This window comes from Etheostoma spectabile, chromosome 13 (assembly GCF_008692095.1).
Source record: "Etheostoma spectabile isolate EspeVRDwgs_2016 chromosome 13, UIUC_Espe_1.0, whole genome shotgun sequence".
Lineage (NCBI taxonomy): Eukaryota > Metazoa > Chordata > Actinopteri > Perciformes > Percidae > Etheostoma > Etheostoma spectabile.
The window spans coordinates 25,051,810-25,072,323 of record NC_045745.1 but is presented as its reverse complement, the minus strand read 5'-3'; the positions used below and the strand labels follow the sequence as shown (position 1 = coordinate 25,072,323).

At 38.9% G+C, this 20,514-nt stretch overlaps 2 protein-coding genes across 2 annotated transcripts in view; one reads left to right on the top strand and one right to left on the bottom strand.

The window, feature by feature from the left end:
* Positions 1-10,744, top strand: part of brd8a (bromodomain containing 8a) — a 15,066-nt gene extending 4,322 nt beyond the window's left edge. The window contains exons 8-20 of the mRNA XM_032534343.1: positions 675-811; positions 2,287-2,478; positions 3,508-3,598; positions 3,853-3,996; positions 5,086-5,246; positions 5,494-5,974; positions 6,094-6,137; positions 6,272-6,540; positions 6,704-6,796; positions 7,738-7,806; positions 8,040-8,322; positions 9,674-9,718; positions 9,987-10,744. Of these exons, the coding sequence (XP_032390234.1) occupies positions 675-811; positions 2,287-2,478; positions 3,508-3,598; positions 3,853-3,996; positions 5,086-5,246; positions 5,494-5,974; positions 6,094-6,137; positions 6,272-6,540; positions 6,704-6,796; positions 7,738-7,806; positions 8,040-8,322; positions 9,674-9,718; positions 9,987-10,046 (2,069 nt within the window). The 3' untranslated portion in view covers positions 10,047-10,744. The remainder of the gene's footprint in view (positions 1-674; positions 812-2,286; positions 2,479-3,507; positions 3,599-3,852; positions 3,997-5,085; positions 5,247-5,493; positions 5,975-6,093; positions 6,138-6,271; positions 6,541-6,703; positions 6,797-7,737; positions 7,807-8,039; positions 8,323-9,673; positions 9,719-9,986) is intronic.
* A 1,273-nt stretch (positions 10,745-12,017) lies between these two features.
* Positions 12,018-19,572, bottom strand: dnajc18 (DnaJ (Hsp40) homolog, subfamily C, member 18). Its single transcript, XM_032533370.1, has 8 exons — positions 18,867-19,572; positions 17,030-17,198; positions 16,578-16,723; positions 16,088-16,294; positions 15,715-15,827; positions 15,262-15,371; positions 14,972-15,144; positions 12,018-13,763 (listed from the first exon to the last, which is right to left on the bottom strand). The coding sequence occupies exons 1-8, from the start codon at positions 18,991-18,993 to the stop codon at positions 13,639-13,641; spliced, it is 1,170 nt and encodes a 389-aa protein (XP_032389261.1). The 5' UTR covers positions 18,994-19,572; the 3' UTR covers positions 12,018-13,638.
* Between the last annotated feature and the right edge of the window lie 942 nt (positions 19,573-20,514).

Below are 20,514 nucleotides of genomic sequence, written 5' to 3'. Positions count from 1 at the left end.
GTATCTTCTTCACTTTAAGGGGTATTTTACGGGGGAACCAGTGCAGAATTATCTTTCAGTAATTGTATTGATGCTCCATAAATTGTATGTTTACTTCTGAAACATCCTGAGCTGTTCTTCAATCACTCGGCCCATATGCTGACATTATCCATTATTTAACCTTAGCTTAAAGTGTAACAGAATTAATAGGTGGAGGATTGATTGATAACATTATATAGGTAAGCTGTTTTTACTGTATTACTGTAGAGTTGAAAAAAATGCCCAGGACTTAAGAGATATTTCTTGTTTTGTTGAAGCTGAACACTCCTCTTGAGCTTATACTCTTAATACATTAGCACCACCTAAATCAAATGGGTACATTTGATACAATGGCCATTTTGGGAAAACTCAGATTTAACTGTTCAAGCTCAGCTCAACATTGGTAGTTTGGGCTCAGTTTAGCTCTTAGACTTTATTTTGTCAGGTTCAGCACTTTGTCCTCTGGGAACCACCTATTTTTGTACCAAATTTCATAGCAATATGTTTAATAGTTGTCAAGTATTGGACCAATAGACCAACTAAATGATAATCATGGCTCATGGCTTCTTTTTCTTGAGAAAAAAAAGGCAAGTTGAACATCAGCTTTTGTGTGACTAATAAGAGAATCCTCTTTCTGCTGCCCCTCCCTCTTCCAGCCAGACAGGTGGCAAAGAACACACCTAAGCGAGTGCCAAGCATCACCATGCATTCAGCCTCAGACTCCCCAAGCAAGGAGTTCTCACCAGGTGACCCACTTGAGTGCTTGACACTAGATCTTGCATCAACAAAAAATGTAAGTTACTAAAGGTTCAAAATAATTTAAAGGTATATTAAAACAATGTATAGACTAATACAAAAATAATCCTTTTAAGTCATCTGTGTGGCGCTGTCTGTATCTGCAGAGACCATGCCCTCTGCATGTATTTTCTCTTTTCTTATTATTTTTCTGTGTGCAGGACCTTTATGGGTTTCAGCAAGGAGCCTTTGGGCTCCACATGGGTGTGTAACCCCTGCCAATAAAATCGTGCAGGGCATGCAGCCCATTGTCATTCCCAGCTACCACTGTTTTGTCATGCCCCTCGACATCTCATACCAATGCAAAGTTTAACTGACACACACACACACAGACCATCCTGCGCATGTGTGGGTGTGATTATTCATGCTTCAGAGCGTAACCGCTGCGTGACAATCACAAAATAACGTTTTACTCCTCAAATTACTTTGTTTGGCGTTCCCTCTCTACCATTACTCTCCAGCTCGCTCGACCACCGCTGCTCTCACGGTCTTTTTCTGGCTTGTTAAGCTGGGGACGAGCTTAGCAACACTATACCTTTACGTTCTGACCTACTTTTTAATATATATATAAAATAGCCTGTGTATTAACTTTAAGAACTTTTTAACTGTTAGAAATAATTAACTGCACTGCTGTAAGGTATAATATATGTATATTTATGGCTTAAACAATTCCTCGAGTAACTATAATAATTTAATTATAAAAAATCCTTGATGCAAAATTCTTTGCCTCGAGGCTTTGTTTAATTAACTAACTATTACTAGTGCACAAAAGGCTGGTGCTTCTGTGGACACAAGACTGACGGCTTAGATTAAAAATAAAGGAATATAGCAAAAATAGTGATGGCTAAGAGAAGAGACAGGCAAGAGAAAACGAAAGAAAGTTTGTGATCATTTTAAGCGGCAAAAAAAGAAAACTCTGTAAAGTGTTTCTATTGTAAAGTCGATCTAGTTTACCACAATAGCAGGGCGTCAATACTACATCCTCTCAGTAGAAAACATCAGATCTTCAACATCATCATCTTCAAATTTGGACAAATTCTTGTAATTCTTAGATGCAGTCACATTTACCTGAGCTTAGTGAAAAGGTCCTTTGCAAATCCAGTGTAAAGACTCAGTGCAGCCATGAAGGGGAATGGGGCGAGAAAGATTTACATGTGGGCCACCAAAAATGTAAACCTCTCTTTTGTATATTTACTATTGCTGTTTACTATAAAACAAAAGTAATTTCTTATGAGATTACTCGATTAATCAATGGAATAATTGGTAGCAGACTCGATTACTAAAATAATCGATGGCTGAAGCCCTAATATATATGAAAATATGACTTTATTTATTCATATTTCAGAAAGCTGTCTAATATTTTTGACCATTCCCACAGTCTCTTCAATAAAGACACTTAATCAGAGTTGACCAATGAAGACAACCTTTGATCGGTATGAAAAAAATATGACATGTTTCTCTCTCTGTTGCTAGGCTTCAGGATCAGCCAGATTAATGTCAATTGCTGAGTCTTCTGGACCTGGTAATGACGACATCAGCCTCGGGTCACTTCTGGATGACCCCACCCAAAAGAAGATTCTGGGCCAGAAAGCCACACCACCACCATCTCCGCTCCTGTCAGAGTTATTGAAGAAAGGCAATATCTTGGCCACAAATTCCAGACTGGTATGTGGAGGGGACTTACTGTATTATGCCAACAGTGCCAAGCTCTGTAATTAATGTTCAAGTCTGCAGGGCATCCCATTTTCCTCTTATTATTTGAAGAGTTACTGTGCGTTAAGCATTTAGTCATCTTTGCAAATGTATCGTAATATGTTGGACATCTCAGGATTTTCTCTCTGTAGATTTGTAAAGTTGGATGGGGTGCATGCGTAAACAACAACTTTTGGAGTGGGGTTTAGGTTTTGTCTTGGGCTGTGCTACACAAGGTCATTAATAGTACAGTTTGAAACCATTGAAGTGTTGTGTATATCCCTGGTTTTTGTCCTGGGTGTTACTCCTATCTGTGGTCATATGCATTCTAAACGCACCTATCCTTAACACGTTTTCTGTTTTGTTTTTTTAAGAAATAAAAATGTATCATTTGACAGTTGACACACAAAAATCTATTTTGCATTTGTTTTTATGCTAAAATTGCCACAGTACCTCTGCATCAAAGCTGAAGAGTTCAATGGTTTGTTTTAATGCACAGGCATCTTTTCGCAAACTGCAAATGGCTGGCTTTTACTTCCATGTTACTGTTAAGTACTTTTTTCTTTTTTACCTCCAAGCCTTTTTCATATGTCATCAGTGTTTTCCATCTGGGATCCTTTCCCATTGCAGCTAAGGAAGTGTTGTTCAGCTAGTCACAGTTACCTCCATGAATTGTCCAGCTTGTTTCATGTTTTTTCCATTTCCGTTTTTATGAAGCCTAGTCTGCTAATGTGAAATCCTTACATGTCAGAATAAGTATATTCTTAACTAGATCTTTACCTCCTCACATTCCTTTGGGTACGTTTCTGCTCCGCATGTGGCGCTGCCTCTATGGCCCTTTGTATAACCATACACCTTCATACACATTCCTTGACAAACTTGACAAACAACATTTCTGATTTGACAGGATTCTTTTTGAATACAACATAAATAATAATGCTTGACTTGTTGCTCAAGAAAACGGGCTAATGTTTGACATGCATTTATTTGTTTATATCCCAGATTGGGGAGGGGGACGTGACCACCGGTAATATGACAGCAGCAAATGACTTGCAGCTGGCTCTGCCTTGCCAACCTCTCTCTCAGGCAACAGGTTCGAATACGTTTTTTTTGTTTGTATTTTTGTTCCTAATTTTCTTAGCACTGATCAGGAGAAATTCCATGTAGTAAAAAAGTAATTGATTAAAATAAAATTTTAGATTTGTTGTTCCTTAATGTATATATGCTTTCTATAGAAAAGTGCTCCTATGAGCTGTTTGCTCATACATTTGGCCAGCCCAAAGCCTTCGCTCCTTTGTCGGCACTCTGCACTTTGAGTGTTAATGTGTATGAATGCTTGCATTACAGGTGCCCCGATGTTATCCCGTCTCCTGGAGGCAAGTCCTACCAAGTTTTCTGCTCCGTTAGGTTTCATGGTCATTGCTGACTCAGCCTCCAGTGCTCCTCTCTCTGCTGCCACTCCTGTGCCTGTTGACTCTGCTGCAAGTACAGGTCCGTCCATTTTGACCCAAACCACTTTGTACTTAATCAACAAACTAAACCTCGCATCCTTAATGGCACCTGCTTTGTAGCTAGATAATTTAATTTCACTTCAGTTCAGTTTTCCCTTTTGTGGATATCTAGTTGTATCTAAATTAGTGCTGTCAAATGAGTAATATATTTAATCCCGATTAATCGCATTAATGTCATAGTTAACTTGCAATTAATCACAAGTAATTGCACATTTTTATCTATTCTAAATGTCCCTTGATTTCTTTTTTGTCCCATTATTTTTTCTCATTTTAATGCTCTTATTAACATGGAAAAGTAGATTGACTTGCTTTGTGCAATTCTTTTTTATTGAAAACAACATTGGCATATAGCCAACTGTAGTGTTCAGTTTTGCACGTAGCATTCTCACTTGGAGCAAATAATCTCTCACACAATGTAACACCGTCCATCAATAAAAGGGTGAAAAAAATACTTTGACAAGGGGGCTGAGAATTGGCATCAGCTGTGTGCTTGGCCATCAAGTGGTGTTCAAGACTGGACGTGCGTCAATGATAGCTCAGTTCACAACGACAAAACACACAGATCACTTTAGTCTTGTCAATGGAACCATTTGGCAACTTTAAAAAAGTAAACTTTCCGTTCAGAATCTTATTGGCTTCCATTTCAGCGTCTTGCGCTTGCCATCCACTCAAAACGTAACGTTACTACGCTCTGGCTGGCTCGCAAGCCCAAACAAGTGTGTGTGGCGTGCCTGTTGTTTTGTTTCCTGTCTAGCTAGATCCGGTGTTGTGTTGTAGTTTTTATAACGTTGCTTGTTGTTGCAACAGCATGTGAAAAAAAACTTCTAAAAATTTGCTAGGTCAAAAAGAACGTTAATCTCGTGATATAAAAATTGACGCCATTAAAATGGGTTTGCGTTAACGCCGTTAATAACGCTTTTAACTGACAGCACTAATCTAAATATCTTTGTAAACCTAAAGCAAACAGGTGTTCAGATTCACTGTGGTTACAAACTGCTACAGCTACTACTGCTAATTTAAAGTTGTATCTTAAAACGAAAAAAGTTTAAAGTCAGTTGTTTGTGTGCAGAGATGGATGTTATGGTGCCATCTTTGCCCCCTGGATGCCAACCTGTCTCTGCAGAGGATAAAGTGTCAGAGCTCAGTGAGGAGGATGTGTCTGGGTCCTACCTGGGGGATGAGCTGGACTTGAAGACAGTGGGGGACATTATTGCCATCATTGAGGACAAGGTGAAAAGTACTATATATTTTTACAGCACTTGAGATCAATGGTGGACAAATTGTGAAAAAAATATACCTGCTTGAGGTTTTAAACAGTCTTTTAAAATATATTTTGGTCATTAATCTAGACAGTTATGACAGTAGTTTACTCACCAATCTCACTGTTGAGATTCACAGGTCAGGACATGGCAAACTATAAAATAAAATAAAACTAAATTATTCTTTAAGATCTAGAGTTATATCTCTTCCTCTACAGGCAGATGAGACTGTAGAGGCTTTGGATGCAGCTGCAGTTGAGGCTGCGCTGTCACTGTGTGAGGAGAACGGCCATGCTTTGTCTGGTGCTTGGGAGGCTGGGCCTTTCCAGCCCCATGAATCTCACCCCGCAGTGCCCACAGGGGACCCACAGTCCTTGTCTTTTCACTGTTGTCTGGAGGGGAAGACAGACTTGTTAGAAGTTCAGCGTGGGACTTCAGCTTCACTCTCCTCTGTTTGCGACACTCAAGATAACGGTCTTGCAGCATTCCCAATGGGACTAAGGGGCCTTCCTCCCACCTCCTCATCCTCACACAGCTCAAAGAGTTTGGAGCACTGCCACGCTGGAGCACCTCCACAACCTGAGGCCATGAGAGAGACTGAATTGTTGGCACACCAGAAAAGCCAAATTTCAAGGGGTGTTACTATAAAATGTGAGAGTAAGAAGTGGACACAGCAAAGACCTGAAAAAGCTCATGGAGGTATGCACGCTCATGCATGAATACTAGTATTCACTTGCTTCATAACATGCAGTTTGCATGCAACTATGCATTTTGCATAACCATTTCCTTCTTATTATTCATCTTTACTATCTTGGCAGACTCAGTGTTAGAAGATAGCCCACTGACAGAAAGGCATCCCAAGGTATAGCACCCAACAAGGACAGAGCGAACATGATGCTTGTAATTGCTGTACTGAAATGCAGAAGTGCGTAGTTCCACAGTATTCCTGCACTGTAAGCTGCGTTTGAATCTCTGCATCTTTCTATGTCTTTGCAGGAGATGAAAGCGGAGGATGGAATAAGTGTTGGGGGAGGAGAGAATGCCTCAGGGACTAAATCGTACAATGAGCTCAATGGGCCAGATGTGTGTGGAGAAGAAGACGGTGATGGGGTGGAGGGATTCTTGTCAGAGCCAGATGGCGAGATGGAGCTAGAACCCGCGGCCAGTGAGAGTGAGGATGGATACAGCCTCCACACGGCCTCCTCTTCTCTACAGCTCCACACAACCGCAGAGTCCATCCCCAGCAGCCCTGCCTCTTCGCAGTTGTGAGTGAAACACACACAAATGCACACACTGCAAGGAAAGATTGTTTTTCAATTCTGGCACCTAGCAACATGTTTTATTGTGTGATGCTGCAGATCAGGTTCTGCTTGATACTTTCCTCATGATCTTTCTGTTTGTAATTTTTTACATACCATTGTTATGCAGTTCTGTGTGCAGTGAGGACCTGGAAGCTCTACAAGCTCACAAGATCTGGAAGAAAGCCATTATGCTGGTGTGGCGTGCAGCGGCCAATCACAGGTCAAGATATGACTCTTAAAAGGATCTTTTGAATTGGGGTTGTGTAAGGTACTTCATCAATAGTCAATGTATACAGTAGATGGTGATCGGCATACACCAAGGTTGGCGGCAGAAGTGAGTCCAGGCACGGAAGCAAAGCAATATACTGCTGTTAATGGGGGCAACAGCAAAACACACTTTAGCCACCTAAAATAAGGTCCACCTAAAAATACAATATCAGTTTAAGTGTATGCTATATTTCGAATATTTGTGCAGTCAGACAGCTGTTTCCTTTGGCACTACATTTTGTCAACTGTAGAACTTCCATATTCCTTTCCAGAAGTGTAACTGTGCCACACACTGTATAATGTTGCAGTTCAGCTTTTTGGGTCAGACTTTAAGCGGTTTATGGAATAGGCAAATGCAAGAATATGACAACGATGACAAAATGCCATTCACTGTGGACAAGGCGATACCTTTATGAGCCAGAGTATACAGAAGAACTTTTACAAAGGGAGACTGAACAGCAGATATACGGATGTGCTATGGTTGAGAAAATTTAGTGTCAACTGCTTTACCTTTCTGACAGCAAGGTAAAACAGGGATATTCAATTAAATATATTCAAAATAGCATACAAATAAACTGATATTGTTTTTTTTCAGGTGGGCTTTTTTAGGTGGCTACAATATGTTTTGCTGCAGCCCTTGTCCACAGAAGTATATTGCTTAGCTTCTGTGCCGGGACTCCTGTCTGCTTCTCCAAACTGGGGGCGTGCCAACCAGCATCTACTGTGGGTAATACACTGACTATAGAGAAGTACCTCATACAACCCCACTCAAAAATCCGAACTATTACTTTAACAGTAACACTAGCTACTGATGCTCAGCCTCTGATGTGACATGCAATTCTCATTATTTGTATAATTTCTGAAACAGTTGTAATTTATGTGAACTTGTTGTAGGTATGCAAATGTCTTCCTGCAGCCGGTAACAGATGAAATTGCACCTGGGTACCACAGTATTGTGCAGAGGTAAGCACAGAATATGTTTTACTGTGGTCATATGTTACGGCTATTTTCATTTGAATAATAATAATAATAAACATATTTTTTATAGTGGTTACTGTTCGTGGTGATCTTACATAACACAAATATAAACTTTTGAGACACTAACCTTGCAAAACAAACTTGTTTTTGCTAGATGACATTGGATTATTGACATTCAACATCACTCAAACCCCCTTTTTTGCCCTTCACTTCTGCAGGCCCATGGACCTTGCCGCCATAAAAAAGAACATTGAGACTGGTGTGATTCGGACCACCGCTGAGTTCCAGAGGGACATCATGCTCATGTTTCAGAATGCGGTCATGTACAACAGCCTGGATCATGATGTGTACCACATGGCTCTGGAGATGCAGCGTGATGTCCTGGAGCAGATCCAGCAGTTTCTGGCTACCCAGCTAATCATGGAGACGTCAGAGTCTGGTATCAGCGCCAAGAGCCTGAGGGGCCGTGAGAGCACACGCAAACAGGACTCTACTGACAAGGTGCTTCACTAGAATTTTGACAAAAGCTGAGAGTACAGAAGAAGAGACAAGGGTGAGACAACAGGCTGACTTAAAGGTAGAAGAAAGTGATGCTAAAGTAGATCTGCCTGACGTTTTCCAAAGCATGATATTAGTTTTTGTAATGATATCCTTTCAGGTAGCCATTGGTTTTGTATGCTTTAAAAATCAACTTGCAGAGACTTGAAACATTCAAGTAATGAGTAACCATTATAAGTGAAAATCTTTTTGTCAGAAGTCAACTTTTGTTTGTTTTTTGCAACAATCCACCTGTCACAATTTGTTTGTTTGTTATTCATCGTATTGCTCTGATTTTACAGATATCAGTTAATGCGAAACTTTTTTTACTCATCTTCAATCTTGTATAGCGGATTATCTTTAAATTCATTACTATATTACAATAAAAAGACAATACACATTTCACCGTGGTGATAACTTTATGTACTGTATCTCTTAAAAGTTTCAAACCAGTGGTTGACTGGAAAGCAATGACATTTATTTTAAGACATAACATTTATGCTTTGGAAAATGGTAAGCAATCATAATGCAGAGAGAACACTACTGACAACTATTTACCAAAGCATACAGTACGTTTTTACATTGATATTCTACCTTCAAGAAAGCTATTGTTTTCCAATAATTTCACAACAGTATTAAAAAGAACTGGCATTAGAGAGATTGATTGATTAGACCAGTTGTGTACTAGAACCTGATGATAGTAACAAATTAACATTTTAAAAACAGCTACATAAGAGCTACATTAACTTTGACATAACATTTCTTTTATTTTTTTTATTTATATAATTCACTCTGGGATTTGTTCCTTCGTTACTTAAGCACCTAGTTGGCTGGTGACAAAGCAACACTCCTTAATGTTTTGATGACAAATGATGCGAGTTTCAATTGTTGAATGTTGATGTTTCATAGCGCACTGATGTTAATCAAAACTAGTATTTCACTGGAAGGTAGGAGATGACTGTAAAACGTCATGATAGACTTTTAAAAAATGGTTGACATCAATATATTTGTAGTGTATGTTGTATGTAGTTATTAAGCTAAATATGCTGACATGCTCCTTATAAAATATCTGATGTGAATAAGTAGTGCAATTGCAGTGCAGTGAGGAAACAATTAGTAAATGTGTAAAATGGCCACATGGCAAATACCACTTTTGGTATGTTTTGCAACAGTACTTCTCTTAAAGCTTATTTCAACCTTTCCTTCTCTTGAATTTATTCTGTGTTGCATCATTTTTGGCATTATTTTGCTTCTTCTTGAGTCTTAAATGCACTTTTGTGTCGCAGCTCTGAAATGCTTTGTTTTCCTTCTACAGGACATTGTCTCCATGTCCTCTCCTGCCTTCCTTCTTTCTCTTTTTGTAAGTACCGATCTTACAGCCTTCCAACTCTCCCTATCTTTCTTTTCTTTTTCTCCAGATGCATACAAAATATAAACTACAATTGTTGTATATATCAAAACAAAGGGTACCACGATCATATTGAGCTGAATATGATAATTGGCTAAGTAATACGTGAATTTAACATCTTGAAGCACAACTTGTTTGTGAAGCGCTGGTGTTGTTTCAGTCACATACTTTGAGTGAAGATGTGGTCTAATAGGTTGTTTCTTCCTCTCTTTGACTGCAGGATGGAGGCACCAGAGGGCGCCGTTGTGCCATAGAAGCCGACCTCAAGATGAAGAAATGAACAAACAGTATGTGGACAGGATCCAATAGTGTTGCTGGGTTGAAGTCAAAGGTGTGAAGCCACAAGACTGAATTTATGTCAGTTGCACCGATTCTTACTGCATAAAATGCAGTATAACCTTATTTGCACTCTAAATTAAATGGGTAGACAGAGATATGGAGAAGCCTATTTCCTCTGAGACAGCCATACGGACATGGATTACAAACTGTGTAATCCCAGATTACAATGATGCAGATCACTTAGGGTGAGCCCGTTCTGGATTCCATCAGGTTGTCTAAATGAAGATAAAAGTTATTCTGAAATTAAAACTGCGTGAGTTCTGGTTGAACTCCAGAATAGATGTGTGATTTCGTGAAAACATATCATGTTGGTGATATGTTAAACCAGAGGCCAAAGAGTGTGATTAATTTAGAAGTTGTAAATGGTCATACTCATTTCAAACAGAAACATTTTCATTTTTTGTATGGGATCATTTGAGTTTAGTTTTTTTAGTTTTCTAATTTTAAAAACGTTCAGATCATGTTTAAATATGGCTGTATTGTTTGAGCCTAATTGATTTCATCTAGGCTAGACTTCCTGTGAACCGGTACCAACATGCATATTCGTAGTCAATTTCAGTATTTCTGAGAAAACGTCATATTATTAAACTGTTTGGTGGAAATGTTTAAACAATAAATCTTCATAAAACCACCAACCCATGTTCAGCTTGAATTTGCAAGTTTTCTATAATTCCAACACAAAACACTGTCAAATCACAAACGTTCATGATATGACTTTCTTATTGTGAATTTAAATAGTTAACATTTCATATCCTTATTTTTTCAAAATCTGTCTGTCTTTTCCTAATTCATTAAATTAATGTTTAATGTAATGTGTGTCAGGAGGAAAAGCATGCAGATCTTTTCAGGAATGAGTTTAAGCAGCAGTGGCAACATGGCATGAAGCTGTGAAGAACACAAGCATTACAAGATGAATATGTTAAACAGCGTTGTTTCCTAACCTCTGTGACTGTTTTACATAGCAATAGCGATAGGAAACACCATCTTTTACAAAGCTCCCACTCTGGTATAAGACCGGTGATAAGGAAGGGTTTTGCATTTGGCTTTTGTTTAGTCATGTTTATTGTTATGTCATTTGGCCTGATTAATAAAACACTTTTTTTTTTGGTATTAAACCAGAGTTAACTTGTGTATAGGATACCACCTTGTTGCTGTTGTCAACTACCACTTTGTCCTTGCACATTTCTGTTGAGAATGCAAATACATTGTGTTTATGTTTTCATTATGACCGTGTCAACTGACTAAAGTAAATAAAGTTCCTTCCCCCCCCCCCCATTTTTGTTAAATCCAGACATCTACTGGCATCAACAGAAAAAAATAAATGTATATTAGCTGATAGCTCAAATGTAGTACTAAACAGAGAAGGTGAGATACTATGTCAAGTTGTACATGCAACTTGTGAAGTAAGTCAAACCTCCTACACTTATGTCTGAGGAAGCAACTGGACAGGTCACATGAAGGTGACGGTGGGAACGTAACATTAAAGCCCTCGAGCACACTTTACAGTACATGGGATATTTTTCTAAAGGCACAAGTGAGTGGTTTTGACAGTGTAAATGTTTGATTCAGCATTTGTGTGATTTTTACATTATTTAATTACCTCTTTGAAGATAAAAAAAACTCAAATATTTATACGAGTCTTACTGCGTGATTTACCGACTTTGCTCAACAGAGCTGCGGAGATAGGTCTGGCAATGCAAGATTACTGCCTGGTCAACCTGAAATAAAAACACTTTGATTCTTATACCCTGAGTGGGATAAGGTAGTCTTCTAATATATAGAACAATAATCACTAAATATGTTGCACATCACATATCCGTCACCCGCATTTGCTTTTCTAATAATGTGACCAAGGGAAGGGTTCAGTCAAACCAACATCCAATCATAAATGAACAAATCAGACGGGCCAAAACCTATTCTGGTTACATCTTTAATTTCCAGGTATATTTGGCTGAAAACTGAATTCTGCAGTGTTGCTCAAGTGTACTACCACACCAAATGATACCCAAACCTGATTTTTGCATTTCACAGTAAAAGTTTTACATCTTGGTGAGTGACAGTGTGGACTTCAATATTCTAATCAGTTAACATTTTTAGTGTGTCAGTAGTCATGAAGATGTGTCCGCTGAAAAATAAAACACTCTCTCACTAGGGTGCATGCAACAGTAACAACAGGGAACACAGGATTAAATATTAACTTAAAAGTGCTAGAGATGGACCTGTAAATTTCCTGTAAAGTATGAGAACAGCTAAGGCAGTTTGGCAGTCTTAGTGCACAAAGAAATATTGATTTCTGTAGAGTTTGAATCATCTGTGGTTGGTAGAAACAATTAAAGTTAACTCCACAAAGCTAGCGTCCTACTCATGACTAGAACTGACAACACAAAAGTCAAATTCTGGTTCCTAGCTTTGGGAGAAAGTTCCATTTCTGAATACAATTTTAATGAATTCTCTTTAAGATTTTCAAAACAAAAAGGTGTCTTCTTTATGAAACAGTATAAATAAAAAGGTGCAGAATTTATAAAACATTTATAAATCATGGGCCAACATTTTTTTTTTTTCTGAGAACAAAATGATTCCAGCTTGTGCAGGGTCTAGAAAAAGAAGCTATTGCGTGCCATTTAAGCCCCTGCAACCTTACAGATATCACTCACGATCGAGCTTCCCATATCTACCAGGTACAGCAGAACACAGTGCGGGACTGTGAATGGGCTTTTTGATTAAACTGGACTCCCTGCTGGCGACAAATCAAAATTACTGAGGATGGCTCTACTGGAGCTCTGCTCTACTTTTATGATAACACAATCAGAAAAATGTGGACACGGTTTGTAATAGACTTACTGTGCCTCCTATTGCTATAGTGCCAGAGGTCACATTGCCTAATTAACCACAGCAGGTTGCAGTCCATTCTAGTGTCTGATTTGTCTTTGTTTTAATAATAATTAAAAGCCCCTCTGTCATTTCAGTACAGAAGTTCTCAGATTTTTGCAAAGACTACAGTATGATTTAAGACACTGTATTGTATTACTTTCTACAGAAAAAAACAATAAGCCAGGAATCTCAAGTATCATTCACTCTATTAAATATTGAATAAATACACCTAAAATTTCAGCGAGGACACAAAACCATTCAAAATAAAGGAAATACAGGTAAACTACAAAACTTCAAAAAACAAAAATGTATGTGTGAACATACTACTACCTTCATAACCCCAAAGGGAGACCCCCCGTATGTCATGCCATTTCTATAAGAAAGTTTAAAGGCTCTGAGACACCGAACACACTACCACAGTGAGTTTGCACTTGATGCTGCTACCACCACAGCCAGGCTTGGCAGCTAACATACAACTCTACTTTCTACCATCAAAGAGGAGACAAGGCACATTGTTTCCAGTGGCATAATCTCCCACTGACTGTGCTGTACCTTAAAAAAAGATTTCTTTACAAAGTGGCCAGATTGGATAAATTAGACACTCCAATAAAATGCATTATTGTAAAGTCTGTAAAGAAACGTGTTCTCCTCTCAAACAGTCCTCATTTGCCTCTCTGACGCCCAACCAATCGATGCAGTTTCTCACAGTTGTCCAGCCTCATTGACTCTGCCTTCTGCTTTAACCGTTCATCTCGGTACAGTTGTCCAAGGTTTGCCAAGTCGGATTCTGAAAAGACAGGATGACCAAAGTAAGATGTATTAAAACATGTTATATACTGTATATAGTATATCATAGTTAAAAGGTACTGTATATGATTGTAAAACTGAAGTTATTTTATTTGGACCACAGCATGTGACCAATGGGGTAGTACAATTAAGCTTCATGCAGCTCTGCATCAACTCCAAACTCGGGTCAATTCTCTGTACTGACCTGGAGAAAGTCATCCATGTCTTCGTATCCTCCCGCCTGTATTATTATTATTATTGCAACTTGTTATTTTGGTATCACCCAGTCTTGTTTATCTGGTCTCCAAATAGTTCCAAATGCAGCAGCAAGAGTTTTGACAAGGTCAAAAAAGAGGTAGCATATTACTCCCAGTTTTTCCTCCCTACACTGGCTGCCTGGTAGCGCCAAAAAAATGTGTTTGTAAAATCCTAATGTTTCTTTTTAAGGAGTTAAACAGTGAGTTATGGGGACTTTTGAGAACATCCAATAGCCATCTTAAAAACACACCTCTACTCATTAGCTTTTACCAAATGCCTAACCAGCTCAGGTAATTTTTCTAAAAAGGTGTGTGTTGTTACTATAGCTTCTTTGGGACCTGTGTTTTTACTATTATTATCATTTTTTTATTCCTATTATTATTAATATTATTATTTCATGTATATTGTATGTATGTATATTGTATTCTAGTATTTAATTTATATTTTGTGCTGTGTGACTGATGTATGTTTGCTGCTGTAACACCATAATTTACATAATTGTTCTGCAAAGCACCTTAGATCAAAGGTGTTGTGTGTAATGCGCTATGTAAATAAAGTTGATTTGATTTGAAGAGTGCAACATGTTAACATACACTTTTAGCTTTCTGGCAGAGAGTTAGTTGAAATGATCAATAGCACTTTCATGTCTGTACGGTAAATATGAAGCTACAGTCAGCAGCCGGTTAGCATAGCTTAGCATAAAGACTGGAAACAGATGGAAACAGCTGTAGCCTTATTTTTAATGTATCACCAATCTTATCATCCAACTCTCAAATGTTCCAAAATGTTGCACTTATCCTTTAACAGTAACCAACTGAATGCAATGTGACTTTGAGGGTCTAGACAGGAAACAATATAAAATACTTTTAGAGTTTTCTAAGTCAGTGATACCGTTGCACCGTAACTAAAACAGACTCCCCTCCTTCTAAGCCAAATGAGCTGCTCCCTTACTTTGCTGTTTCTCTTTCCAGCAGCTGCTCTGCAGGTGTTCGATATAGTCGCTCTCAATTGTTTTCTCTAGTTCATCCAGTGCACCTCCACGGTATTCCTTCTGAAAACTTTTATCCACATAGTATGGTACGCCCATGTGCTGCGTTTCCCTGGACACCACCAGCCCCATGGCCCTGAAACCAAAACACATGATTACTATGTATTCAGTGAAACTATGGTGTCAACCATGGTGGAACCCAGGGTTTTGCTAAAATGTCACTGTAGTAAGGTTAATGGCACGACAGACTCACGGCTTATAGAAGAGACTGTAGGGCGGGTTAGTAGCCATCATCTGAGTAAACACTGATATGAGGATTAGCACCAGCACAGGGAGAAGCTGCAGGAACGCTGTGAAGGTGTTCTGTGGGAAGATAAAATCAGCACAGATTACAAAAGCATGTAAAATACTGCATGTAGGCTACCCTGATTCATGCCGGCACATTACTTCTGTGTCTTTGAAGCAAGCCTTGGAGCAATGAAGGCACTTCAGTTAGGAGGAAAGTAAATGGACTACATAAAAATCGATCATTATGAGAAACTGAGGATGGAGGGCTGCAGTCACGTTAAAAATGCATTTCCAAAAAGTGTCATTTCTCCGGTGCATGTTAATGATTCGAATGGTACCATATCGCTACTAGAAGATCCCAACATAAGACTGTGGTTGTTTAACAGGGATTTGTCTTTATGTTTTGTGAGTCACTGACCTGAGTCTGGTTTTCCTCCACCACCTCCTCGCGCCTCTCATAAGCACGCCGACGACGAGGCTGATAGAACTGAGAGTAGGAGGCTCCCTGGTTGGTGTACACGTGGATGTTTCCTGTAGAGAGAGACACAATTTCAGAAAATAAAAAAAGTTGTAAAAATTAAAAAGTTGTAAAATGTATATTTCATCACCAATGACTCACTGGGCTTTCATTGATTTTTCCATGAAATTAATTCTAACATGCCACCTGTCTGAAACCACCTGGCAGTGGTTTTGGTCTTCTTCTTTTGACATACTGTCTATTGAGCTCATGCAATGTAGTCTTTGTTGACCTAACACTTCATCCAACCAAAATGTCATACACAACCGCTCACCGGTTGGAAACCGTCCTCCAAAGAAAATGTTGAAGAGTTCCTCGGGGGAAATGTCAGCCTCGAAGTCTCTGTTAAAGCTTCTGTAGTATCCATGGCGACTGTGGCTGGACGACTGGGGTGCGTTCGAAGCTGCAGATTGATCTCCGTATTGATCATACTGCTGCCTCTTCTCTGGATTGCTCAGTACAGCATACGCATTGCCTATTGCTGTTGGGAGAGAAGGTAAACATTTGGTTGCGACATATTTTAAGTTATAACATAAACGTAATATGCTGGCACGCACCCCTTCAAATTAAATAAAATTGGGGGCAATCTGTAGCTCAGTCCATGGGATGGCTCTGGAGCTATAAGGAGCGTCCTTGTCTCATTACCTCCACCAAGGAGGTTATTTTATTTCGTTTTTTGAGATAAAATAACAATAAAAATATATTGTCATCATTCTCACTGGGGGAAAAACTGTTTTCCCTTTCACCTCTGTTAAAACTTGTACCTTTGAAAGCATCTGTGGCTCCTGGAGCAAAGTTCTTGTCAGGATGAAACTTGAGGGCCAACTTCCTGTACGCCTTTTTCAAATCTTCATCGCTGGCATCTTTGGAAACACCGAGGATTTCATAGAAGTCCTTGCAATTCTTTATCCTGCAATATAAAAAGCATAATGGATGTCAATACAAGGCTGAACTGTCTCTCAAACTCATATGAAGTCAAGTATGTACATCCTTTCACAACAGTTAGCTACATGTACATTTACAGAGAGTGCCATCCGACAGTCAATCTTATGTCTACATGCAAATGTAGACATAAGATGAACAGTATGTTTGACCAAAAAACAGGTTATTCAGAGCTTGTAACACAGCCATAGTTATAAAGTAAGGAACAATTGCTGTGGTCAGTCTGTTGCTGTGTAACAATGTGAAAAACAAAAAAAGTAGAGCCACTTTGCACCTGAGAACGCCCTGGCGTTGATCCTCGGTGTAGCTCTTCTTGTCATCACCACTCGCATTACTTGTCTCATTGTTTCTGATGTCCTCGTCTCTCCAGCCTGTTGGAGGGGGCACGTGGTTTCCTTGTGGAGCAGTGGTGCCTCCATTCCTTACTATGGCATCTATCAGCACTACAAACAAGAACAGTGTCTGAGGTCAGCTGACAATTCAGATATACTTAAACACGACAACTATTGGTATCTGCAGCGATAGGAAGTTAAGAAGTACAAAAACTTTGTTACTGTACTCAAGTAGCTTTTTTAGATCTTTTTTTTACTTTATTATTTATTTTTGTGCCGACTTTTTAATTTTACTCCTTACAGTTTAACACGAATATTGGTACTTTCTACTCCTCACATTTTACAAAAAAAATTCTTGTTACTTCAGTTCAAAAATAATTTCAGTGGAATTACCGTTTTTTTCACGTCATTATACGGATCCAATCTAATTGGATGGGAACATATGCTTGCACTTCCGCACCACTACAAGACAACTCAACAGATTCTGCTGCCATCTAGTGGTTGTTAGTTGTAACTCTAAAAGTATGGGGAACTTCTTACTTAATGCCTGTTTAGTAATTCATATTTTATCCTTTATTTTCTTCCTAGAAGCCATAATTAAGCAGATACATGTTGATTCCTTTAAATGCTAGGGTAAGATTAAAAAGTGAAACTAAATTTGTGAATTCTCACAGAATCGCAAATGAATTCATATCTTGCTACTCAGTCAGAATCTCAATAACCTGGAGTCCCAGTCTCTGTCACAGTCATATATGGGATGTTTTAGGCCTATTGGCAGACGTCCATTAACAATGTAGGCACTGGCATATAAAGAGCCTTTTTTCATGTCCACTGAAGTTTCTCAGTGTGCACTCTAGTAATATTTGTGTGGTCTAGTAGCTTTGCATAAAAAAATGGTTGTCATTCACAAGGCTACTTTTACTTTTATACTTTATGTAAATTGCCAAGCCTGTACTTTGTTAGTTTTACTTGAGTAAAGAAGTTCAACCAGTAATTCTACTTTTACAAGAGTATTTCGTAACACAAGTATCCGTACTTCTACTTGAGTTTGGGAAGTAAGTACTTATGCCATTTCTCTGTATCAGTGAAAATCACAATGAAATTATAGTTACCGGCCAACAAAAATCTATATTGCCGGCCATGATGACAGATGGGTCAAACAATTAAAATGGGGTGGTGATGACGCAGTAGATATGACACGTCTTTGGTGTGGGACACCTGGGTGTCCCTGAGTAAGACACTTAACTCCTAGTTGCAGACTTTTCCTTTCATTTATCACACCTTTTTACACGAGCTGCAGAGTGATATTGACTGCACCAAAAGTTTTTCACTACTTGCACTACACGTGCTAAACTGCTGTAAAAATGGACCCTGTGGGATGTAATGTCCTCATGCACGTTGGGCCCAAAGAGCTCCATGCCAACTTAATTATTCCCTGATGATGCCATTACTGAAAAGGTTATTAGGCAACTGGAGACAGTCAGATTTTAAAAACAGCATTGCCTCACACATTTATAGTGCTGTCTGTGAACTGCAAGGGGGGAGGGAGCCCTTCACAGCCCTATACGTTTCAGCATGCAGCCTACACTAACATTAAGTATTAAAGCCAGATAGCTCGATTTTTTTTTTCTGCTTCTAAAAATAGCCATTTAGTGCACCCATCCTGCAATCTGTTATTACATTTCCTACAGTTAATACACTGGGGTAACAAGCATTAGTTGAGCAACGTTAGGTAGCTAGTTGGACTGCAACTGCAGAATGTGCGTCGGCTAATTTTACCTCTGGCACGGGTGCTGGGATAAATATTCTGGGATTCATATAGCAGCTGCAGCGCCCGATCTTTCCTTCCTGACCGTAAACACAGCTTGGCCTTCTCTATCAGCCGGTCTGCTTCTTCTTTGTCCATTTCAACGTTGCGGTTGTTGCTTTGCTGATCCAATCGCTTTCTGTAGAGGTCTGTGCCTTTGCAATGTGCGTCAATATCATATGGCAAAGCGAGCCGCAGCAGCTAACGTTAGATAGCCGACTAGCTTTGGTTTCAGACAGCTGCGTAACGTTAGCTAGCTAGCTAGCTAGCTAGCTAGGTGCAAGCCTGCAGCCACTCAAAGTCCTTCGCACTATCCGATTAACAGACGATGGCGGTTGTTGTCATGCTGCAAACAGGCCTGCAGCTGGGCCATTTTTTTAAACTGAAGGCCTAAAGCTGGACCGTTTTTGCTGTCTGTTTGTTTTAGCGGTGTTTAACGGGCCACCCTGTTAATAAACTGAACCCCCTGAGCTGTGATGGACAAGATGAGGCAATACGTCATATCCTGTGGAGTGAATTCTGCAATCTGTGGAAAATCGCCATGATCTTGAGTCAAAATGTTATTTACTTGGTTATCTTTATGTTCGCAATTTATGTTGTCCATCCCATTGCTTTCTCTGTCAATTAACTAACTATACTTAAAAAAAACAACAACAGACGGTTGAGTAACGTCAGCAGGTGGTAGTGATGCTGCTTCAGCACATACATACGAAATCTACCTGTGGTGCATTCATGTGCCCGTGAAGGAGGAAAATAGAACTGAATGCTTTTTTAGGTGTTATCCATCAAGGTACATTGCTACCTTTGTCTGCAGTGGCAGAATAAGAAGTTCAACAGGTATGTATTTATTTATTTTAAATGAACCAACTAATCAACCGTCAAAAATGCATTTAGCCTAGATGGATTATGGTAACATTACATAAAATGACAAACTCTGTGGCATGTAACAATCAGTCATTGACATGTTTAGGCAGATTTAGTTAGATGTAAGTTGGTGGTCACTCTATTCGTAAGCCACAAAAACAAATGCACAAAATAAGTATACATAATGGTGGTAGCTGCTAGGGCTGAAACAGTCAGTCATTAAATCAGTTAGTTGATGAAACAAATTTGATAACTAAGCATAAATATCTGTGACAGCTACTCAAAAGTAAAGATTTACTTCTTCTCTCTTTTATATATTGAATATTTGAAGATGCTCCTGTGGGTTCTGGGAAGTTATCAATGGTAGTGTGATGATTCTGATACATAAATCAACTTTAAGTGTAGTTAATATTCTTGGTTGGCTACATACATGGCTAATACATGTATTTATTTTTTTAGGAGTTGTAGCGTTTCTGGATGTAAGTCAGGGTCAAAGTTTAAAATAGCATAAATGCTTCCACCAGTGAGTTAGAGACTATGCAACACATTTTTGTTCATGCATATTTTATTCAAGAGTAAAAAATGTGATTTGTCCCATAGGGCATGCTTACAATGTGTGTATCATTTAAGAAGTCAAATGCCAAAACATATTTCCATATATAATAAAAAAATGTTGCAAGATAAAATCCATTATATTTGTTTGTTGAAATATGCATGTAGACCCTACAAGAACCAGAAACAGAAGAAGAAAAATAA

What these genes read in the sequence shown, in the direction of transcription:
- dnajc18 (XM_032533370.1), bottom strand. Translation starts at nt 18,993, where the DNA reads ATGGACAAAGAAGAAGCAGACCGGCTGATAGAGAAGGCCAAGCTGTGT. An exon ending in AGCCACAGATGCTTTCAAAG is followed by an intron (nt 16,295 to 16,577) that starts GTACAAGTTTTA and finishes CTCTCCCAACAG; the next exon opens with CAATAGGCAATGCGTATGCT. An exon ending in CTGGAAAGAGAAACAGCAAA is followed by an intron (nt 13,764 to 14,971) that starts GTAAGGGAGCAG and finishes CTGTCTTTTCAG; the next exon opens with AATCCGACTTGGCAAACCTT.